Source organism: Perca fluviatilis, chromosome 11 (genome assembly GCF_010015445.1).
Source record: "Perca fluviatilis chromosome 11, GENO_Pfluv_1.0, whole genome shotgun sequence".
Lineage (NCBI taxonomy): Eukaryota > Metazoa > Chordata > Actinopteri > Perciformes > Percidae > Perca > Perca fluviatilis.
Window position 1 is genome coordinate 20376642 of NC_053122.1, and position 23511 is coordinate 20400152.

At 41.0% G+C, this 23511-nt stretch overlaps 2 protein-coding genes across 5 annotated transcripts; both read left to right on the plus strand.

Moving 5' to 3' along the window:
* The first annotated feature begins 333 nt into the window (after positions 1–333).
* Positions 334–19577, plus strand: gpt (glutamic--pyruvic transaminase). Of its 4 annotated transcripts, none has more exons than XM_039814896.1 (12): positions 334–510; positions 6329–6515; positions 10554–10643; positions 10855–10963; positions 11129–11262; positions 13772–14015; positions 14709–14788; positions 14872–15008; positions 15162–15336; positions 16502–16657; positions 17911–18023; positions 18947–19082. In XM_039814896.1, the coding sequence occupies exons 1-12, from the start codon at positions 476–478 to the stop codon at positions 19035–19037; spliced, it is 1551 nt and encodes a 516-aa protein (XP_039670830.1). In that variant the 5' UTR covers positions 334–475; the 3' UTR covers positions 19038–19082. The 4 variants fall into 4 exon arrangements, with proteins under 4 accessions (XP_039670830.1, XP_039670833.1, XP_039670831.1 ...); XM_039814897.1 differs by lacking the exon at positions 334–510 and adding an exon at positions 5638–5779; XM_039814899.1 differs by lacking the exon at positions 6329–6515 and having other exon boundaries at positions 338–510.
* On the plus strand, positions 517–2666 carry fuz (fuzzy planar cell polarity protein). Its single transcript, XM_039814900.1, has one exon. It carries the CDS (start codon positions 885–887, stop codon positions 2190–2192), a length of 1308 nt encoding a protein of 435 aa, XP_039670834.1. The 5' UTR covers positions 517–884; the 3' UTR covers positions 2193–2666.
* Positions 19578–23511: the final 3934 nt, after the last annotated feature.

A 23511-nucleotide genomic window follows, 5' to 3' on the forward strand; every position in this document is an offset into this window, starting at 1 on the left:
TACAATATGGTCAAAACAAGATGTCTATTAATTAAAATATCAATTGTAGATTTTGTCGGTATACTAATGCATATGTAACTTAGTACTTATATGAAGCACACAGTCATACAACATGCATCAATTAATGATAAAATACCAGTAATCAAGTCCTCGAATATTGAGAAAACAGTATCGCATCGTCATCCGCTAGTGAGCTCGTGATCATCCCTTTCTCCTGTCTATGGATCATCCATATGTCAATGGGATCATCCCATAGATATATACACCTATGGGATCATCCGAAAGCGATTGGTTTGGCTCTCGCGAGAAGTGAACCAACGGACGTCCGATCCATGAACTCCGGGGGCTGAACCTATGGGCTGAACCCAGGTCGGTCTTCTCGTCCCGCTCCTTCAGCGGTTACACCACAGCTCGTAAATCATAACTGCAGCTCGACCAGCCGAATGAAACCGTCCTCTCCTCACCATTGTGAAGAATGAATTATGGGACAACGTTACTGTGGAAACGACGGTAACTCATTTTGTTAACTTAGCATGTCAAATACGATAAGCTAACAAAAGCAAGTGGTTAATGAGCGCCGATATGTCATGTGCAGGCATTATAGATATGCTTGCTGCATGGTATCTCTTGTCTCGCCGTTGTTTGTACCCGGTTTCAGCCACCTGCAGGGGAATGGTTTAACGTTACGTGATGCTAACGGCTAAACAAGGTGCTCATCCTTACTGATGTAGCTAACGTTAACGCTAGAACCATAAAATTGTTAGCTGTTGTCAGCTTTTGTCATTGTACAATCGGCTCAATGAAGACCGTTAGTTGACTGGCTCAGTAATCCGCTGCAGCTGAAAACAATACAAGAGTGCATACGAGAGTGAACCACAGCTAGCATGATTATGCTCCAGCATGGGTCGACGCAGCTCATTTGCCTCACAGCCAGCAGTGGGGTTCCTCTTTTCACAAGGGGAGGCTCCAAACAGCTGCCCTTCTCTGTCATCGGCTCCCTGAATGGTGTCCACATGTTCGGGGGTGGTCAGGGAGTGGTGTTGTCTTGCTGCGAGACTGAAGGTGGGGGTAAAGTGGTGTGGAGAGTTTTCCAGGACAGTGTGATGCTCATCGCTGTGAGCGGAGGTGAACAAGGTGGTGCGTGCAGCAGCAAAGAGGAGCAGGTCCGTTTACAACGGCTCCTGGAGAATGTGTGGAGCTGCATGGTGCTGGTGTTGGGGCAGGATGAGCTGACCAATGTCAGGAATGTTGAGAGGCTGAAGAGGGACTTGCGATCCTGCTTCAGCCTCATTGATCAGCTGTTGGAGGAGAGACAAGAGGGCATCATGGGTAACCTGACGTACTGCGCTGATTCACTGCTGCCTCCAAACCCCACTCTTCTTCAAGAGGCCGTGGATGGCTTTGCCCAGGCTGCAGACAGCGAATTTAGCTGCCTCATCGTCCATGGACGGATAGCTGCAGCAACTGAGAAGTGGTGGCGCCTGGCACCGCAGGAGGTTGTGCTGCTTTCTGCTTTGTTGCGGTCCTTCTCAGCCGCTGGATCAGCCTCTTGTGATTACCCAGTTTTCCTTCCTCAGGGCAGCCCCACCGTGGCCCACCGCCTGCTCCGCTTCCAGCTGCTCCCTGGCGCAGATGTGTGTGTGCTGTGCGGCCCAACCCCGTCCCTGCACAGAGCCGAGAGTGGACTGGTGGGTCGTTTCTGGACACCCCTGGTGGAGACCCTGAGAGACTGTCTGGCTGTTGGAGAGCGCTGCTTACCAGGATCTGTATCCCTGCGCCCAGATGTGCTGGCACTTCTTCTCATCAACCGTGAAACGCGACGCTCCGTCTCCTGTGTGCGGACTTCCACTAATCACCTGCTCGGTGACCCTCTTTTACCCTCCAAGGCCCGCTGCTGGGAGCTACTGAAGCTCTTCTACATCTTCAGCACGACACGCTACTTCACCCAGGAGGAGATTTTGTGTGCCTTGCCAGAGGAGAGGGCTCAGAGAGGCAACACTGAAGACTTTGTGCTTGGATTCTCCCACCAGCCGCTACAATGCTATCTAGTTACAGAAGAATGCAAAAGCTATGGACTTCAGACACCACAGCACCAGCTCTTCCTGCTCATACCACTGTCAGTGCCCACCTTTGCACTGCGTACGGTGGCCACACAGACTCTCTCTGATATAGTTGCAGCCACTGGGTTTTAAGTTTTTTTTTTAAGTTTACATTGTTACATCTTTATTTTTGGTAAACTCAACATCGTTGACCTAATACTATATTAAATTACAGGTAAATCATTCTAATGTGAATTTAGATTTTGCTTATATTAATGACAAACACATATATGTTGACTAACCGATCTAGAGGCATACAAATCAGCTTCTATCTATCTTTTGTACAATGATTAACAAACCACTGGTAAGAGATGCACAATAGAAAAGGATATCACTGTTAATGGTCTCACTGGGTATTTTCACCAAACTACTGCTCAAGAATTGAATAGGCCTACTGATGACACATTTGATGTCATATCAAAGTGAACTGCTTTGAGCTTTGTTTTGCATTCAAGAGTTAATTCACTCTTGCACATTTGTGTCTTACTTCACTGGCTTCAAGGCTGTCCCTGTCACAGTAATGCAAGCTGGTTAGACTTACTGAATAAATACTAACATTATCACTAAGATTGCACTGTAGCCTATTTCCCAATGTATAAGAGACGTGAAAATGTTACACTGGGATAAATAAGTGCCCAATAAGTTTGTTGTTTTGGCATTTTGAAACATTTGGCGTCATTTTCTTGTGGTTTTATTCCTAAATATAGTTGATTTATGTGGGTCTTTGTATCATCGAGTGAGTCATTTAACATTTTTCCTTATGCTAATGTGATAATGATAAAGTTTAGAGATGCCGCGTTCGTGTGTTTTTTTTTTTTAACGCCAATGCCAGTTGCCGATCGTCAATGAGCCATATCGATTGATAAACAGCCGATAGGATTGTTTTGTTATAACAGTTGGTATAGCTGTACAACAGTGTAAGTTTAACTGATGGTAGTGTATTAGGATCTCCACCAGGTGGCAGCGTAACCTAAACTATAGTGAATGTGAAGTTGCTGTCAGGCTGTATTGAATTTTGGTAGGGGGGTGCCATCTTGTGAGGAGCTGTTGAACTGTGCCTGCAAAAGTGTTTCCCTGCTTACCTTGTTTCGCTTGGGTAAAAAGTTTAAAACGGTAAAATCTGATGGAGAAGGGAAGAAAAAAAGTCCAGGCACTGGTAAACAGATGCCACCCCCTACAAACATTTATGAAAACAACTATACATTATCTACGTGCTGTGCATGATTATACAGTATATTACGATATTAAGGATCACAAAAAGTCAATCTTGTCTTCAAGTGCCTTATTGACTGACTCGCTCGGTAATCCGCTTGTTGTGCTAACCTCAGCACATGTTGCTAACAGCATAATGTTACAGCTAATATAAGTGTCCAATTGGAACTCATGCTTGTGAACTTTGGTTCAACATTATGTGCATCGATTAACATACAAAGTAAAAAAAACAGAAGCTTAATCTGCGAATAGAAAGCATTACTGCTGATCACCAGATCGCATATAATTACTGAATATCGGCGGCCGATCAATCGGTGCATCCTTAAAGGGGTGATAGATTGCTGTCATAGTTGAATAACGACGCTCAAAATCCCATTGACATCCCTTTACTAAATCTCGTATTTTCAAACTGCCGCTGAAAACGGGCGAATCTCAACAAAGCTAGAAGTTGACGTCAGCATCCCAGGACCTGTACCTTTTGTCACGCCCACGGATGTATTAAGAGAACGGTCACGCCCCAACATTTACATGTTGCTACACAACTGACCTGAGATCAGGTAGTCTTCTGAATCTAGGTTGCGCAGATCTCTGCTATTCCATTACAAAATTCACTTCTGAAACTTTTTTATGCAAGAAATCAACTATGTAAAACTCAAATATGGGCCGACTGTGTGTCGGAGTTCAGCAGCCGGTGCTGCCTGGGTTGCTACATCGCCGCCCTGCCTGTCCTCCTTCACAGACCAAGGCCTGCTGTGAGCTCGATTGAGCTCCGTCATGGCCGGCAGCTCGCGGTGCTCAATACCTGCGCAAACTCACCCTTTCTGGGTGACTGGACTACCAAACGCTGCTGCCCTGACAGAGCTCCAGGGCCTGCAGCTCGCTGTTCTCCCTCCCCTCTTCCTGCTAAATGGCCGGTGTGTGACTGAGAGCGCGGTCAGCGAGCTTGTTACGCCCGCAATCTCTTACCGCAGGTTCCAGTTAATCTTATAATTGATATGTGTGTTGAGTTATTTAAACAAATGATCGGGGAAATAAACGCCTCTTGTCCGCGAGTCTCATTGATGGAGCCCGCGGTGAGCTGGAGTCCATCAATGAGAGATAGCTAGCCTCCTCCTAACGAGACCTCTGAAATTCACAAAAATGCATTAAATTGAAAACCGAAATCGGACAAGTGTTAGCTAAGCTTTGTAAGACCTTGGGGAATCTGTAATATACATGCCGTGATGAAATTCAAACTGTAAATATACTATAGTTATGCCGAAAGTGTAGCTAGCTAGCCAATCTTTGTGAAACGGCCCATATTTGAGCTTTATATAGTTGATTTCTCGCATAAAAAAAGTCTCAGAAGTGAATTTGGTAACGAAACATTGCAGTGTCTGGAATATGAGATTCTGTCACGTCTCTAATGTGTGTGTGTGTGTATGGGGAATCGCTCAACCAATCAGCGAGCAGCTCATCTAAATATTCATGAGCATACCATATTTGGAAGAATAGCTCTTGTTACAAATAGGTCCAAAACACAGGGATGCATAAGGGCCAATCAAATATCAACCAGGCCATTTTCAGCCCAACCAATGTTGCATACTCCATTGGGAGACCTTAAGGAACAGTGTGAAATACCCTATATAATCATTCTATCACTCCTTTAATGTTTTCTCTACTGGTTGAACCAAAAGGCAGTTTTAATATTAGTATGTGAACTGAAACTGCTTGCCAAAGATAGCTAGTAACTTTTTTTTAATATCAGACATTTTCTTAACAGTTATGAGGCAGACACTTGATGGAGTTAAGAAGTGTATTCAACTATAAGAAAATAAAAAATTAAAAGCATCTGCCAGAAAGTCTGCTCTAATCTCATACTTATGCAAAACTATCTGTATTCCCCACCACATAATACTATAATTATAGTGGCAGTGACTATTGACAAAATACACCCTTATTGAACAAATACTTCATCTCATGATAATCCCAGTGTTTTGTGTTGTTTGTACCTGCACTGCTAATTCCAAGAAATGTATTGCAGTCCTACTTTCAGTGTAAATACATAGTTTTACTAGAAGTCACACTGAGGTTCAGTAAGAATGTATGTATGTAGTTTCTAATTTTAGATGCTCTGCTCTGCATGCTCATTTTGTGTATTTAAGTTCCTTTGTTTATAGCATGTTTCTAATTATTGTGATTGCAGAATTATTACAGATTTTGTCAAAGGAATTTGCATTAAACCACCTTAGCAGATAGAGGAAAGTGGGCTTCAGTCCAAATAGGAGGGGCATTCTTGCACCAAGAAACCTTCAAAGTCTCCACCCAAAACGCATGAGCACCCGGGACAAAAAAAAGTGAGGTGCAGGGAGCTCAAGACAAAGTTGGAAGCTGCACCCAGTTCGCTGATATCCCTCTAAACCACGTCTGCAGTCCAAAGCTGTTTCAGCTCGGTAACCGGAGAACCGACCCTGATTGACAGCCGTACGGTGCGTAACATAACATAACCGAACGGAGGAGAGGGGGGTGGGATGACTGTTGACGTGAAACCACACAAAGGGGAGGGATAGCCTGCGCTCGCTGCCTGTGGTGTTGCCATGTGTGCAGGGAGCGATCATACCCAAATCTTTTCAGAGTCGAACGCGTAGCCAGTGTGCGTCGGTGGATGCAGCCGGGTCTTTTAGAAACTTTAATTAATTTGGTCTAAGCCGCACTTGTACTGTGACTTATGAACGGTCCAAAGGTCTAAAGGCTTAACATTTTAAGCAGCGCGGAGACGCCGCATGCACAACTTTGATTTCCCTCCTTTCGAGTGAAGCATCCGCCGTGGTGCAAGTCGCTGTGCACCGCAGAGGCTTTAAAAGCTACCCAACTTTGTTGAAAGAAGGCCGTTGTAACATGTCGGCCACACGGTTGCAGTTGCTGTCACACCGAAACGTCCCGCTTTTAAGCCGGGGGCCAAACGAATTGTTAGCCGGTGGTGGTCCCAGAGTCCGAAAACTCACATCTCCAACTCTGTCGTCATCCTCTCCCGGCAGAGCTTTATCGAGTCTGAGCGCGACTCGGCGTGGGCTCCCCAAAGAGAAGATGTCCGAGAATGGAGTGCTGTCCCGGGCCAAGGTGTTGACCATCGACACCATGAACCCCACGGTGAAGAAGGTGGAGTACGCCGTGCGCGGGCCCATCGTGCTGCGGGCTGTGGAGCTGGAGAGGGAGCTTTCTGAGGTTTGTACAGGCCGTCTGTCCTCTGTTCATACCAAAACAATCCTCTATGGACCATACTTTGTGTCTACTCTCTTATTGAAAGCCCCACTCATCTGCTTTCTGTATTTCATTAAATCAATTAGGCTATAGGCTCCTTGTATCTGTCAGACTGTGGTAAAAAAGTTGTGTACCTTGTTGTAGATCCAAATAATTGTGTGCCCAATATCAGAAGACATTTGGTACTCCACCTAAAAGCCATTGAACTGAATTGAAAACGGAAGACAAGTCTGGACTTGCCATAATGATCCGTTCATATTCGTTTGAATCTCTTTGAACTTTAACTGTTACTTGGTCTTTTAAAGAAAAACCTTATGATACATAGCTGATTTGATTCAATTTAAAGGGTGCTCTGTAAGCACATTTGCTGATGGTTAATGGTTGTGCTTTTTGGCTGAGTATGAATTAAGTCAGCGTCTTTTCAGGAGACCTAATTGCAGAACAGCAGGTTTCCCTTCCTGGTTATACTCTCACTATTACCATCTAAACATTATCCCAAAAGTGAACTCTGTGTGTTATCAATTGCTGTGCTGATTACACACCGTCTAATCAAAGTCCATCAGGTAGTCAGTAATTCCTGTCAGAAAGTCATTAGTCTAGTATGATGTTAATGTATAACTTGTTTTTAAGCAGCTATCTCTAAATCACAGTTGCTTCTGGGAAGATCCTCAGTGAGAGGTTAAGGTCCACAGTGTCGCTGTCTGACCTATGCACATACATGATGCCTCACTTTACCTCTGATATTCCTCAATGTTCAATATGTCCCAACTTGGCTGAACTGTCCACGATTGTACCTTTTTAACAACTGGGCAAAAAAACATAGTGTTATCTTTGTAGTGACTGTTCCTCTGAAGAGTAGAAAATAGGCTCTCAGCTCTTGTAGCATTTTAAGTCAGCTCTTCTAAATCCATTGTATTTGATTTGTTTTTATCCAAGCTATATAGGCCAGTTCCAGCTTGTTGGCATTATACAAACCATTTGTGCATTTCTTTTTGTTTGTTTTTAAGCTATATTCGATTCCTTCCTCTCACACAGTTTATGGTGATGTGGCAACCAGCTGTTATTGTACCGAGTGCAGTGTGGTGTGAAAACTTTGAGTGCTTTGCTCAGGAAGGGATGAGTATTGCAAACAGGTTCTTGCACAGGTGAAAGGGCCAGCAGGGACTGTAATGACAGGGGCACCAAAGATTTTATGTTCTGTTTGCTTTAACCAATGCTTGTCCGCAGCTGACCCCCTCTCTCTTTATAGGATACTTATTTTCTTAGAGTTTGATCAGGCGTGATCAAATTGATATTTGCATGTTCAAAAAGCATAATAAATTGCTGGTGGATTCAGCTTGTAAAATCTAGTCAATTACAATACCTCTTACAACTGCTAAATAACTTGTATTCATCACATTTCTATCTAGGACAGGGGAAGCACTGCAATTTCTTGGTTTTGTTTTTTTTACTGCAGACTGGCCCGCTGCCAGTCTTTTCAATAGTACAGCACCCAGCCAGAAGGTAAAAATGTACCCTAAATCACAGTCCTCCCAACTTTTAGACTTTTTTTTTTACTGTTGTTCTTTTGTCAAAAACAGGTTCCCCTTCATTTTACGAACTCCCCCCTTGTGGTTTTGATGGTGTTGCATTTCTTTGGGAAATGGGTCACAGTGCTATTCTCGCTTTCATCTATGAATGAAACATATACACACACACACACACACACACACACACACACACACACACACGAACGCACACTGTGATACCCTACTCCAGTTTCCTACACACACCTTGTTTTTTGGAACTGAGGTCTTTGCTCTTCATTTGCAGTACAAGTGCGGCCTTTTTCTTGTTGTATACAATATATTTATTTTGTTAGATTTTCCGAACACTGAATGGAAACAAGACAGACTTTGAGCCATCTTTATGCACCAGTTAACAAGTGCACAAATAAAGGCTTCACATGCAGTTATTACATTGTGTTCTGTGTTTGTCCTAATGAGCTGCCAGTGAATGGGGACCTTTCTGACTGTCGCTATGGGGACAGACCATAGATGCACCACATATTCCACATATTCTGACAGAATAAAAGGCAAAATGCAAATCTCCAAAAATGTTTTCCATTGTACAAATAATGAGTGTATTTAGTCTTTGCTTACTCAGAACTTGAAATTTTTTATTTTTTATATAGTTTATGATTAAGTTAAACATGTATCAGTTTAAGTCACAACGTTATTTACAATTACTTTTACTGTTTTACGTCATTAATGAAATGTTTTCTTGGTCGAGCCTTGGGAGTAAAAATAAAGACTGCCTGAGATTTACATCAAGAGCGCAGTTTTACCTTCTGTATTGTTTGCTGGACAGTTTTATCAGCGATGGCGGACAAAAAGCCACTGGCCTTTCGAGTCTTTTCTCAGGAGCAGGGGTCAGTGTGTTTCTAAAAGATCCCCATAATGAATGGGCGGTACTTTTGACCTAGGGGTGTTATTCTCCCGGTATAATGTTATTGGTACAGACTGAGAGACGCCTCTAACGTGTGACCAATGAGAGAGCCGGAGACTAAAGCAATCATCTGAACTGGATTGGACAAGCCAAACAAACAGGTTGTTTTGATTTCCACAGGGTGTCAGCATGAGGTTCCAGCTGTGGCTTTTCTGCAGTGTCATGCCGTACCTAACATCTGGTGTTAACAGCGTGTGTGTGTGCGTGTTTGTTTGTGCACGTGTTTGCCTGCATTGCTGTTTGTCGTCTGTCAGTGGTCTCAGTTGCTCAAGAGATCATCTTTCAGAAACATTATATTATTGGCCTGGAAGGCAGTAAATGAATACCTTTATTTTGGTAATACAGTATATTATCCTAATTATTTTTGACCTTGTTTACTGCTTGCTGCAGTGATATGTCCAGTTCTGTTTCAGGCCACACTAAGGAGGTTAAAAGTCTCTGGGTAATGTGTGTCTCTGTGTTTGTGTGTCAGAAGGACAATGCTATCAGTACGATAAGGTAGTTTGCACAGGTCAAAACTTAGTTCCCATGTTTGTACCTACTATCTGCATCAAGACTGTTGCAAATACACTAAAGTGCGTGTAAGAGGAATGGAAAAAAAGTGTAGCGAATGAACCATTGACACCTTACATTAGCTTTCCTGAGTAATCATGAAAGTGAATTGTTATTGGGGCATTTATGGCACACACTTACACAACATAATTTCATAAATGCACACAATACAACTACTAACGCATTTAAATTGTGTGTGTGTGTGTGTGTGTGTGTGTGTGTGTGTGTGTGTGTGTGTGTGTTTGTTCTTGCTCCTTGTCTTGTCACAGGCTATATTTAAATTGTGCTCTCCTCCTGAAGAAGAACTACATTTGTTTTATTACCGATTTGATTGATTAAATCAAATGAGAATTTACCTAAAATTACAAACGTTTGAATTTGAACTGTGCTGTAATGTACCTAAACAGTGTTTTGCTAATATAAAGGTAAACCTGCCTGTTTGGAGGCACTTTACTTTGGCCTGGATGTAGGAGTAGCGTTGAGTCTGGAGTCCAGACAGGCTAACCTTTCGGACATGATACAGAAGTGGTAGCTCATAGTTAATTGAGCACCTAAGCTTGGTGGATATTTTAATTTCCACCATATCTTTATGAACCTGCAGGGAAGTCACTGGTTCAGTCCAAGCAACAGCCAATCTAATCTATCCCACAAAGTGGTTATTAGTAAACCACCAAACCCGCTGTACACTCAGCAGCTGCTGGGCTCTCAGCCTCTTGTGGCATGACTGTTTATAGAAAACGTATGTATGTGTTTAAGCCTGTGTGTGGGCGCAGTGTCAAAGGTGTTCAAGTGCAGCGGCTGTTCTCAGCCAACCCCGTTCTCGTTGACAATTCTAGTCTGCTTTGGTAATGGGCAGTCACATTTCTTGTGTACGAAGTGAAAAAATTCTCTCATTGTTGTTTACACTTTTGTCCATTCTTCAGATGTATAATCATTTCTTTTTGTTGTGTTAACGCTCTGCAGGGAATGAAGAAGCCCTTTTCGGAGGTCATCAAGGCCAACATTGGTGACGCTCATGCTATGGGCCAGCAGCCAATCACTTTCTTCCGACAGGTCTGCTCCTAAACCTTACCCCTACCTCTTATCTAAATTTAGCACCTCACTTCTGACTTTGTCTGTGTCTATGAAACAGATTTCCTCCTCCTTAATGAAGTTGGTGTACTTTTTCAAACATTTTTTTTGTCCTGTCTTATGCAGTAATCTGTGCAGGGTTTTGCATATTGTCCCCTCCACCCTTCATCCTCACACCTCTCTTTGTTTCAAGGTCTTGGCGCTGTGCTCCTACCCCGAACTGCTGAATGACAGCACATTCCCAGAGGATGCTAAAAGTAGAGCACGCCGCATTCTGCAGTCCTGTGGAGGGAACAGTATGGGTGCGTTGGTTTTCTGCACTAGCACAATGAGCCTTGTGTAACCCCAGTTGCTAATTATCACCTTTCTCTTTGTGTTAAATGCAGCTTTCTGCTGGTTTGGCTTGTTATATTAAAGATTAAAGTTGTCATAGCAGCTTGCATTGTCTCCATCTAAATCTCCCTCAGGTTCCTACACGGCCAGTCAGGGCATAGACTCTGTGCGTCAGGATGTGGCCTGCTACATTGAGCGAAGAGATGGCGGTGTGCCCTGCGACCCAGACGACATTTATCTCACCACAGGAGCCAGCGACGGCATTGTGGTACAAAACACCTCATCTTTCAAACTGACTTTGTGTCTCTATTGTACTTTTGATCATGTGTGTTTTGTAAGTTAAAAGTTACCAGATGTCTCAATCATTTTGTAAGGTACAGACGTGCTCAAATTTGTTGGTACCCTTACAGCTCATTGAAATAATGCTTCATTCCTCCTGAAAAGTGATGAAATTGAAAGCTATTTTATCATGTATACTTGCATGCCTTTGGTATGCCATAGAATAAAGCAAAGAAGCTGTGAAAAGAGATGAATTATTGCTTATTCTACAAAGATATTCTAAAGTGGCCTGGACACATTTGTTGGTACCCCTTAGAAAAGATAATAAATAACTGGATTATAGTGATATTTCAAACTAATTAGTTTCTTTAATTAGTATCACACATGTCTCCAATCTTGTAATCAGTCATTCAGCCTAAATGGAGAAAAGTAGTCACTGTGCTGTTTGGTATCATTGTGTGCGCCACACTGAACATGGACCAGAGAAAGCAAAGGAGAGAGTTGTCTGAGGAGATCAGAAAGGAAAATAATAGACAAGCATGGAAAAGGTAAAGGCTACAAGACCATCTCCAAGCAGAACAGAAGGATAGTGCGAATGGTAGAAAAAGAACCAAGGATAACTGCCAAAGAGATGCAAGCTGAACTCCAAGGTGAAGGTACGTCAGTTTCTGATCGCACCATCCGTCGCTTTTTGAGCGAAAGTGGGCTCCATGGAAGAAGACCCAGGAGGACTCCACTTATGAAAGAAAAACATAAAAAAGCCATACTGGAATTTGCTAAAATGCATATTGACAAGCCACAATCCTTCTGGGAGAATGTCCTTTGGACAGATGAGTCAAAACGTTTTTTAATGAGTCAAAAAAATTAAGCTTTCAAAGAAAAGAACACCATACCCACAGTGAAACATGGAGGAGGCTCGGTTATGATTTGGGGCTGCTTTGCTGCGCCTGGCACAGGGTGCCTTGAATCTGTGCAGGGCACAATGAAATCTCAAGACTATCAAAGCATTCTGGAACGAAACGTACTGCCCAGTGTCAGAAAGCTCGGTCTCAGTCGCAGGTCATGGGTCCTCGAACAGGATAATGACCCAAAACACACAGCTAAAACACCCAAGAATGGATAAGAACAAAACCTTGGACTATTCTGAAGTGGCCTTCTGAGTCCTGATCTGAATCCTATCGAACATCTGTGGAAAGAGCTGAAACTTGCAGTCTGGAGAAGGCACCCATCAAACCTGAGACAGCTGGAACAGTTTGCTCCGGAAGAGTGGGCCAAACTACCTGTTAACAGGTGCAGAAGTCTCATTGAGAGCTACAGAAAACGTTTGATTGCAGTGATTGCCTCTAAAGGTTGTGCAACAAAATATTAGGTTAGCGGTCTCATCATTTTTGGCCATGCCATTTTCATTTGTTTTCTTATTTACAATATTATGTTGAATAAAAAATCAAAAGCAAAGTCTGATTTGTATTAAATATGTAATAAACAATGGTGGATGCCAATTACTTTTGTCAGTTAAGTTATTTCAGAGAAAATTGTGCATTCTTAATTTTTTGTGGAGGGGTACCAACAAATTTGAGCACGTCTGTAATTTATTAACAATCTTGAACCGACAAAACAAATGTATTTTGGAGTGAACCCTTCATGAGTGGGTTAACTGTCTTTAAAGGACACATCACACAAGCTGCAACTAGCAGGAAAATAAACGCCTGCGAGAGCAAAAGTAGCATTTATTTAAGATCAACAAGAATCAACAAAGAAATGTGGCTCGTGACCTTTTAAAAAGCTGGTATAACATACTCACAACCCCTTGTACTAGGTTGTCTATGAGTTTAACCCTTGTGTTGTCTTCCCGTCAACAGCGAAAAAAACCTTACTTTTGTTGTCCCTTCTCAGCGTTTTTATAGCTTTTTTTTTCCAGATGTTTTTGTCACTTTTTCTGACTTTGTCGCTTTTTCCAACATTGTTTTACGATTTTCTGAACGTTTTGTCACTTTTCCCAACATTTTGTCACTTTTTTTCCAACATTTTCGCTGCTTATTTCAGCGTCCCATATTTTTTATATAAAAAAAACGGGTCAAATTTGACCCGAGGACAACATGAGGGTTAAGAATGATGTTCCCTGTTCATACTGTTTCAATTCAAGTAGTTTACAGAGTCCTGATGAGTTACAACAGAAAAATGAAGCACACTTTTGTATAGCAGTAATGTTTTGTATTTTCTATCTTGTCGACCATTTCCTGCAATATCCTCTTGAGGGAACTCCAAACCATCATCAAACTGAGTGCATGATGTGTTCTTTAAAAAGAGAACTGACTGCATGCTGTTATGACGGTTTAATGCCAAAACATAGATGCAGAGCAATGCTCTTTTCCTTTTCCGATCTTTAACTCAAATTTGTACGCCTATAAAGTGTCAGACAAAGCTACAATGTGTGTATATATAATTCTAAAATATACAGCTGACATATCTTTCTTATACTCCCTATCCTGCACCATAAGACCATTCTGAAGCTGCTGGTGTGTGGCGAGGGTGCGACCCGTACAGGCGTCATGATCTCCATACCTCAGTATCCCCTGTACTCTGCTGCGTTGGCTGAATTGGGCGCCGTGCAGATCAACTATTACCTTAATGAGGAGAAGTGCTGGAGTATGGACATCAGCGAGCTGCAGCGCGCCCTGGATGAAGCCCGGCGCCACTGCAACCCCCGAGCGCTGTGCGTCATCAACCCTGGAAACCCCACCGGTGAAGTTTCCTTTATTTCTTTTTGTTGAAGTGACTAGATTGTTAGTATTTCTACATATTAAATCATCTTGTTCAGCACTCTTGATAATCAAGTATAAGTTTAAGGAGATAGACAATTAAAAACGACTTGAAAGTGAAAGTGTCAAATTAGGTTTCAGGTCTTTTTGCATTATCTAATGTACGTATTCTTCAAATTTTAAATGATTAAGCAGTTAAGCGGAAAATTTAAATTTTTCACTTTGGAAACAGTAATAAAAATAATTAAAAACCTCTATCCACCGAGGAAGACTGCAAGATGTGGTTAAAAGCCTTAACACTTTGAGTCAAGTTTTTTTGGGGTCAGTTTACCACACAATGTAGTCAGAGACAATTTGGCCTTAATTTTAAAGACCAATAGATTATTGGGGGCAATTCTTGGATAGTTTACAGAGATGGAGACAGGAATAAAATGTAATTGGCTGGAATTAATGGGACGTTGCCGTGCAACCTGAAACTATTGGGTCCACCAGAAGGCCCAAGAATGAAAAAATGAGATACTTTTTCCATGAGTTGCACACATCATTTTGTATCTCTGTAGCCACACATTCCATGCACTACTGAAAGAAGAGCCACTAGATGGCAGTAAATGGACATAACTGCCTGGCTAACCACCACTTCAAACCTTTCCCCTTAACTCCTCCTTCATGTTCACAGGTCAGGTTCAGAGCAGACAGTGCATTGAGGACGTAATCCGATTTGCAGCAAATGAACGTCTCCTCCTCATGGCTGATGAGGTACCGTCTCTCCGCATCTCTTTGAACATCTGCCTGCGTTATTGTTTTTCTGTACCTGGTGTCATTCTGTCTTCATCTCCCAGGTGTACCAGGACAATGTGTATGCTGAAGGTTGCCAGTTCCACTCTTTTAAGAAGGTTCTGTTTGAAATGGGGCCAGAGTACTCTGATACAGTGGAACTGGTATCTTTCCACTCCACCTCCAAATGTTACATGGGAGAGTAAGCAATTCTACTCTACTACATGCTGGGATAAATCTGTCAAACAAAACAAAAAACTAGTTGTAACTTGCTCTCATTCTGTCTTTTTCTGTTGTTTTCTTTCTTACATTGTTTTTTTTTGTGTTGCATCCTAATGTTTTCTCTCCCTCTCAGGTGTGGCTTCCGTGGAGGCTACATGGAGATCATCAACATGGACGATGAGGTGAAGGCCCAGCTGACCAAGCTTGTGTCTGTCCGTCTGTGTCCTCCTGTCCCTGGACAGGCTCTAATGGACCTGGTGGTCAACCCCCCTCAGCCTGGGGAACCCTCGCACGACAACTTTATCAAGGTACACACTCTACAGCCCATAAGCAGAAGGGGTTTGATTTTGATTTGATATTGATTTATACACTGACACCAGTATCATTATTCATTATCTTTGCAATACACAATCAGTACACTGCTATTGATTGTGGATTTTACCTAGTGATTTATTTATTTATTTTTTGCTTTAATGGACTCTGAGTTTTCTCTTAAGCAATTTTAACACACTCACAACATCTGAAATACTGTGATAATTAAGGTGCTAGTTCAACCTTTTGATGGTTTATGGCTGCTTGACTTTTAAAAAAAAATGTCTGGTACATGTACATGTTTCTATGTTAAACATGGCCTCGACTGTATGCATTTTGTTACTGTTGCACTGTTTTATCTCAAATCTCTGTAAAACTGAATACAGTCAATATGCAGTAATTCCTGTTATATCCCATTATACTACTGTTCTATGAAAAATAAGTCTGTCATTCCTGTTGTTCATTTTTAAGATTATTTTGACTGACTGACTTGTTTGTAATGTATCACAATAGTGTCGCATCGTGAGTTACACCATGCACAAAGCTTCTTTTTGAAAATCTTTTTATAGTAGCATAAGTGACTTATGAAACCCCCTCATACATCTTTTTATCAAATGATCTTGCTTTGTTTACCTCATGGCATTCATATGGTCGCTGTTTACACTTATGGTAAAATATCTGGCATTACCATTCATATGTCTCGTGGAGCTTACAGAAGTCTGGAGAAGTTTTTAGCAGAAAACTTTGTTAGAAAAGGCCTGCGACACAGTTGGCCATCGCTTCACTTCCAACTAATAAAATAATCAGAATCGCAATCAGATAAGGGTTAATTGCCACAGTAAGTCATTTGCCTTGGTGAATGGTGCATACATACACAACAAACATATTAAACATAAATAAGAAATAAATTATAAATACAGAAACAAATATATAAAATAGCTAATTAGCATAAGAAAAAGGAGGCTGAGGCAGGGGATGACTTAATGGTACTGAAACATAACCCTTTCCATAATGGGTCATTTGTTGTCATTTGCTTTAGGATCGAAAAAGAAGAAATATCACCAGAGAACCGGAGAGTCTTGATAACATCTCTTTGGTTTACTTTCTGTTCTCTCTGTCCTCTCTATTCTGTGTTTCCTCTATTCTCTCTCCCACACCCAGGAGCGCACAGTCACCTTAAGTGCCTTAGCAGAGAAGGCCAAGCTCACAGAGCAGGTTCTGAATACTATTCAAGGCATCAGCTGTAATCCTGTTCAGGGCGCTATGTACTCCTTCCCTCGTATAACCATCCCTGAAAAGGCCATCCAAGAGGCCATGGTATGTCTACTCTTATAAAAGTTTCAATGATTGAAGTTGTTGGTGCTCCAAGGAAATTACATTGATGAGGAGTAAATGGATGTTACAGTTCAAGCTTTTCTACTCATCTATCACTAATCGATTAATCATTTGGTCCTATTATTATTATTATGTTTCTCCATGGCCTTAATAGCCTCTCATTACTCATGTTCCACTTGTACAGAAGACCAACCTCTCATACTCTACACTATGCTAGATTAAATAACTATTTAGCCAGGTTCAGTACACTGGGCATTCACCACCCTGTTTGCTAAATGAAACAAATGATTTCCAATAGCTTGTGTTTTCAAATCTGTCCCGAGGTTGACTGTTCAGTAGGAATTTCAGGGAGGGCTGATGAGTCGAGCCACTGAGAATCAGATTTGCCTTACAGAGGATAAGGTTAGAGTACAGCTGACCCACTGACACCTGATAAATCCCAGTGACTTGCTCACCATCTTGATCACACACACAGTCTTAGCATTGCTTAGTTTTTGGCTATGTTATTCCCCAAAACAACACATGAAGACAGAGCTTCTTTGACTACACACAGCATTACCTTTGGCAGTTTGAATAGAACTTATGTGCAGTTTATTGAGCTTGTTCTTGATGTCAATACTCAGCTACTTCTAAGGCTGAGACATTTGAAAACTGATTTTTAAAAAATAAAATAAAAAAAGCAGTTTTGCAAAAGCTTTTGATCCAGAGGAGATGAGACACTTCAGATTTATTGTACCTCAAATAGTACTCCATCTTTTTCAATCTTAAGTTACCTTTGTACCACTGAAGAAAATGTTTTGAACTCTGAAGGGCACCTGTGAAGATAAAACCATGAAATTGTTGAATACAGTTATTAACACAGTAAAAATGAATTAACTTAAAGAGCTTTTGAGGAGTTTTTTTTTCCTCAGAAATATAAGCACTGTATATTTGTGATTACCCGTTTTGATGTTGGAAGAACAGGAATGGACTGTTACCAAAAAAAAGCTCAATTAACTGTTTCTGCTTTTCATTTGGTCCGATTCTGCTTTAAAGGGATTCGATTTTCTACAAATAAGAAAATGTTAAGAATGTCAGTGTTGTGTTGGACATGTAGCTACAGTGGTCGACTACTATTGGCTGCACTTGTGTATATATACTGCTATACATTTTTAAACAAATACTTGAAGTAATCTCATGCCAGCAGAATATTAAGCCTCCCATGGTGCTTTAATGTGTCATTCCCTTTCTGTTAGGATAAAGGTCAGGAGCCAGATATGTTTTACTGCATGAAGATGCTGGAGGAGACGGGGATCTGCCTCGTACCTGGAAGTGGCTTTGGTCAGACAGATGGAACCTACCACTTCAGGTACAGACCAATTATAGACTGTATATATAAAATAAGTATATCTCTAATATTTATCTATTCTAGAATTGCAACTAACAACTGTTAGTATTATCTGACGATTATTTTTGGATTAACATTTAATTTTTTGATCTTTTAAAAATGTCAGAAAATAATGAAAAATACCGGTCACAGTTCCCTCGTGCCCGAGTTGATTTAAATTGCTTTATTTGTCTAACCAACAGTCCAAACCCCAAATATATCTAGTTATTTAGTTGAATTGCATTCCTCAAGATTTCCTGATTATCAAAAGTATTCTGACGATTGATTGATTGATTGATTGATTGATTGATTGATTGATTGATTGATTGATTGATTGATTGTTTCAGCTCTAGTTTCTTTTGTGACTAAAAAGCCCTTGGCCAAAGTGTCTGAGCTTGTTGTAAAATAAAAGTAAGTTTGACATTGAAGCCCCTTTCAGACATCTATCTCTTAATGTAAATCTGACCGCAATTTAGTATGTTGTTCTCACTTTGAATGAGCGCCTGGGTTATGTAAAAGTCACAGAGGTTACAAAATTTAAAAAAAAGTATAATTTGGTTCATTGCCAACTGCATGGTTGAAATATTGCGCGTGCATCGTGGCTCTTTCTGTAAATCATATCCGTAAGTCATATCTGAATGAAGCTATAAGGAACATTGACGTAAAAGTCACCTGTAAGTCAGAATGTCAAAAAGGGAACTCATCAATGTTACATATTCCATGTCTGAAAAGGGTTTGATGGAAGACACTCTTTAGTTATTGAATTACTTTACAAGATGATTTTTAAGCGATTCTTCAACATCCATAATAATATTCAACTCTAAGCCAAGACATCTGCTGTTACTAAATCACTCAGTTACACCAGTAATGTTTGTCTTTCTTTTCTCCCCCCCCGTCCCTCCCAGAATGACTATCTTGCCACCGACAGACAAGCTGACGATCCTGCTGAACAAAGTCAAGGAGTTCCACCAGAAATTCACACAGCAGTATTCTTAAATTGCCCAATCTCTTCCTCTTATTACCAAGGGAGGAACCCGCCAACCACAACAAAAAGAACTCTGCCAATCAGAATTCATCTGTCACTAATAAGTGCCTTTTCTACCTACGGCGGCTCTGGTGGTCTCTGTGATGATGCACTTCAGCCTCTACAGCTATCTCATTTGGACATTCGCAGATGGTACACAAGGCACTGTTTTGTGTTAGCAAACAAAAGAAAACTGGAAATGAAGAGATTAATTCAGAGGTGTGTGGGAAGCTTGGTATGAAAATATGGTTTTAACTTTGAAGAATATATGTAGTAGGTCTGTGTATTTGTGACTATGACAGATAGATTGTCTATGTGAATACCAAGATGAAATAAAAAGGTACAATTGAAGAAAAAGGTGATGAAGCTTTAAATCTTTTAGAATGTGTACAACTGGTTAAAATATTGCATTCCTGCAGGCAGTACTTGACTGGGAGAACATGCAGAAAAGTCCCTATTTGCATAACGATTCAGAAAGGATTTTGGAGAATGAAAATAAATGTAACCTTCAATATTATGTCTTGTTTTTTTTGGAAAGAGCTATCAGATTTGTTTAGAGTTCTGACAAATAGGTCATTTTCCTTTTTAACCATGAACATTTTTTCACATTTCTTCATATCTTCATACTTTTGTCTGTCCTATATTTGAAAAGACAACTTAAAACCCTTTTTAGCCTCAGCTTATGCAACATAAACATACAGTGAGTAGTCATTTTACATCTCTGCATTCATTTACTGGAATAGTTCATTCGTAAAATGTTACTCATTTAAGAGAACAGGTTCAGGTTTACTGAATGTAATGTTTGACAGAAAAATGACACGTTTCCTCTTAATTCATAAGCAATAAAAAACACACCCTTGCTCAACTCCTTTCACCCAGGGATGTTGCTGCTACTGCCTTGTTTGGTCTGCTATGACCAATATCAAAGTGTAATTTTAGCAAACTTGTGATTAATATTGCGGTGTAACTGACAGTGAGTCACTTGGCTTCACTTTTCTCTCATATGGAGCTCAGCGTAAATTCTTTCAGGAAGACTTCTAAACTTAATCACTTCTCTCTCTCTAAACTGAACAGTTGTTAGAGGGGTTCACTTTTCTTTTAACCAATCAGAAGTGGCCATGAATTTCACGAGCCAATCGCAGCATGACATCCCTGTTTTAAACCTGTCTCTCTCTGCTGCGCAGTTGTCATTTCAGGCTAAGAGCACGACCCTTTGCTCCTCCGGTCTTCATCATGCACGGCTCCTGGTTCCTCCTCCTCCGGCAGGTCACTGCCGTCGGCTCCCCGGTTCGGTCTTCGGGCCCCTCACACCTCCATTGGGGGATTATTTTTTGGCTTTCTACCCCTTTTAAAAAATATATCATTTCATAACGATGGAGTCTAATCTCCAAAGACTGTACATTTCATATCATGCATACGTAGACATCTTTGCATATCTGCAACGAAGTCTCTCCTGATTGAAATGGTACTAAGTGTTTTTATTACAAAAGTAAGTCAAGAAATTAACACACTGTGCCCATTCCATAAGCGTTTATTTAGAGTGGTGTTTCAGGCCAACTCATTCATGTATGTCCAATATTCACTAAACAATGTATGGATTCATTCTCATTGGGATAGGCTGAACTCATAGTTAGTCAAGTCATGTGGACCAGTGATTCTTATAGTGGGGTCCATGGCACTCTACCAGGGAGTCAGTGAAATGTCTTCAGATTCATTCATTTAAATTATCATATCATCAACATTTGTATTTTTTTATATTATATATACAAATCTATAATTTAGAATCTGCAAATATGTTTAATGCATGTCTTAACATCTTTCTAATATGTTCTTTTTTGTTGTTCTTTCACATAACTAAGAATATAGTGTAAAAACTAGGTTAGGTCAAATTATTCCAAGGGGACATGCATGAGGGAATCCCCAGTATATTATCTATGTTGTAAGGTGTTTGTGGCTGAAAAAAGATTGAAAACCTCTCAATTTCCACTAGCAATAAGGAGTCGGGTTGCTCCTCAGATGTCACACATATGTTTGGGAACTGTCACCTCAAATATTGTTGTGCAGCTTGATTTCAGGCTCAATATGTTGAACATGTAGAAACTGCATCTATTAATCTGTCATATATTTTATTGCCTAGTTTGCATTATCCAATCAGGCTGGGATGATGGATGGTAGTGGAGTGTGTATGTGTGTGTGTGTGTGTGTGTGTGTGAGTGTGAGAGGGGTATAGACTTTGAAAGAATATGTAGAAAGTGTGTTAAAATGAAGCATGTAGTTTGAAGGTGTTTCCTGCTCTCTTCTCTTCTCCACAGTGCCTGTCAGCTTTAATTATCTTTGACAATGGGCCTCCTGAATCCTAATTATACTGAGCCTTGTCTTTCCTGGAGCACCTCACCATTCACTCCAGCAGCATGACGCGCTCCAACGTTCCAGTCCTCTTCACCCTAAATTAATTGGGTGCGTTTGCATTTTTTTTTTTTATCCCATCTCCTGACATCTTTAGGGAATCAAAGGTCATCATTAGTTTGGGTGAGGATAGTGGGCGACAGAGAGACAGTCATGCATCAGGCAGCAGCGCTGTCATGTGGCTGTCCTGATTATGAGAATGGCCGGTCTTTATTCTCTGTGTACAGTCACAGTCTTATATGACGAGATTCATATGACCGACCTGAACACCTTATTGGGACTCCGTAGTGTTCATGAATTGACAATTATATTGTGTGCAATATGCTGTTTGTGTGGACAGGTATGATCATTAGAGTGTCATTCGGTTTTGTCATGACACGTTATGGTTAGGGTTAGGGTTAGGGTTCATGTGTCATGACTGTGTCATTACAGTGTCATGTGAGTGTCATGTATTCATGACAGTGTCATGTCACTCTTATGTAGAAAACTTAAAGTAAAGTGTTACCCAGAAGACTCACACCAAAGGTATTCGATATCTTAACTCTTATTTAAATATTTTTCAATCAACAGGAATTTATCATCAAAATTGACAACTGAAACCCAACACTTTTGTTCCTCATGAAAAAAAAGTAATTAGACCGGCAGCTCGTGGTGCTCTGTACCCAGCGCACAGTCACCTATTCTGGTGTAACTGAACCACCAACTACCACTGACCTGATGGAGCACCACGACAGCTGCACGAAGCACTGTAGTGGCTTTTAAACAGCTAGCAACCAATGGGGTAAGCTTCTCCTCGGAACACGTAGCTCCTATGGCGCCATTTTGATGCAAACAAGCCATCACCCCCATTAGCATTCCACTGACATTCCATTCATTTTGGCGCCACTTTGACAGCGAATAACATCTGAAGCATTTAAAGACTATTAGTCCATTGTTTATTTCTAAAGAAACATGACGATATATAAAAGGCTCCATTACCTTGTACCTCACGTTATGGCTCCGTAGCAGGCGTTTTTGTAAAAATAGGCTAACAATTGTGTCATAACCACGCGACTTACTGTCGCACAGTAGAGAAATTACCATACAGTACAAGAGAAGCTTGCAGGCAGTTTCGACTTACATTAGCTGTTTAGGTTTAATTACTAATGTTAACTAGCATGTTAGTTAGCAATAATTAGCCTGTGCTTATGTTATCTCCTTACATATACCTACACTCTCCGTCTCTGCAAGATTGGGAATGATTGAGAGTTCTCTTGGCACAGCTACCAGAAGACTTACAACTTTCAGACAGGTTGCTCACGTCACATTTACATCGTCTCTCACAGTTGGAGGCTGCGCAGTAACGCTCAGCCATCACCGGAAAAGTGCTTCTAATATCCTCCACTGGTCTCCGTCCAGAGCAACAGGATCTGTTTATATATGTCAATGCTAGCAACTGCCGCTCTGTAGCACAGAGCTTTGCAGCCGATGACACGTGACCAGTCGGAGGTCTCCTAGTTTTCTAATATCATACATTTTAGTGTTCATAACTTTTCCTATGATATACGAATCCGAATGAGAATATGTTGCAGCTGGGACTACATCACAGATTTTGCAACAAGTCTACCAAAAGTATTCAGAAATACTAAATTATCCAGGTCTGTTCTATCTTTGTCCTTCATGTTATCATTATGCTGCAAAAAACGGATATAATGCATAGAGTAAAGGAGTCAAAGGAACCATCAGAATCTCCAATCAACAGAGCTGCATTGTTTTCTTGACGGTACGTGAGGTGTGGTTACTACTTACGGTTCAGCTAAACTCTGTATCTGCAATCACTATGTTGAACACAATGATTTGCTGTTAGTTGTTGTATAATTGCAGATCTGAGGAATAAAAAAAGATTTCTTCCCCCCCCCTATCATGTTTCTGAATGTAAGCCTGATTTGTGTAAAGATACAGGATTTCACATCATCTTCATTTTTGTCTCTGAGTCCTTTTCTTTGGAAACACAAACATAAACTTAAAAACTACAACAACTTTTACATTAAGAGGAATTTG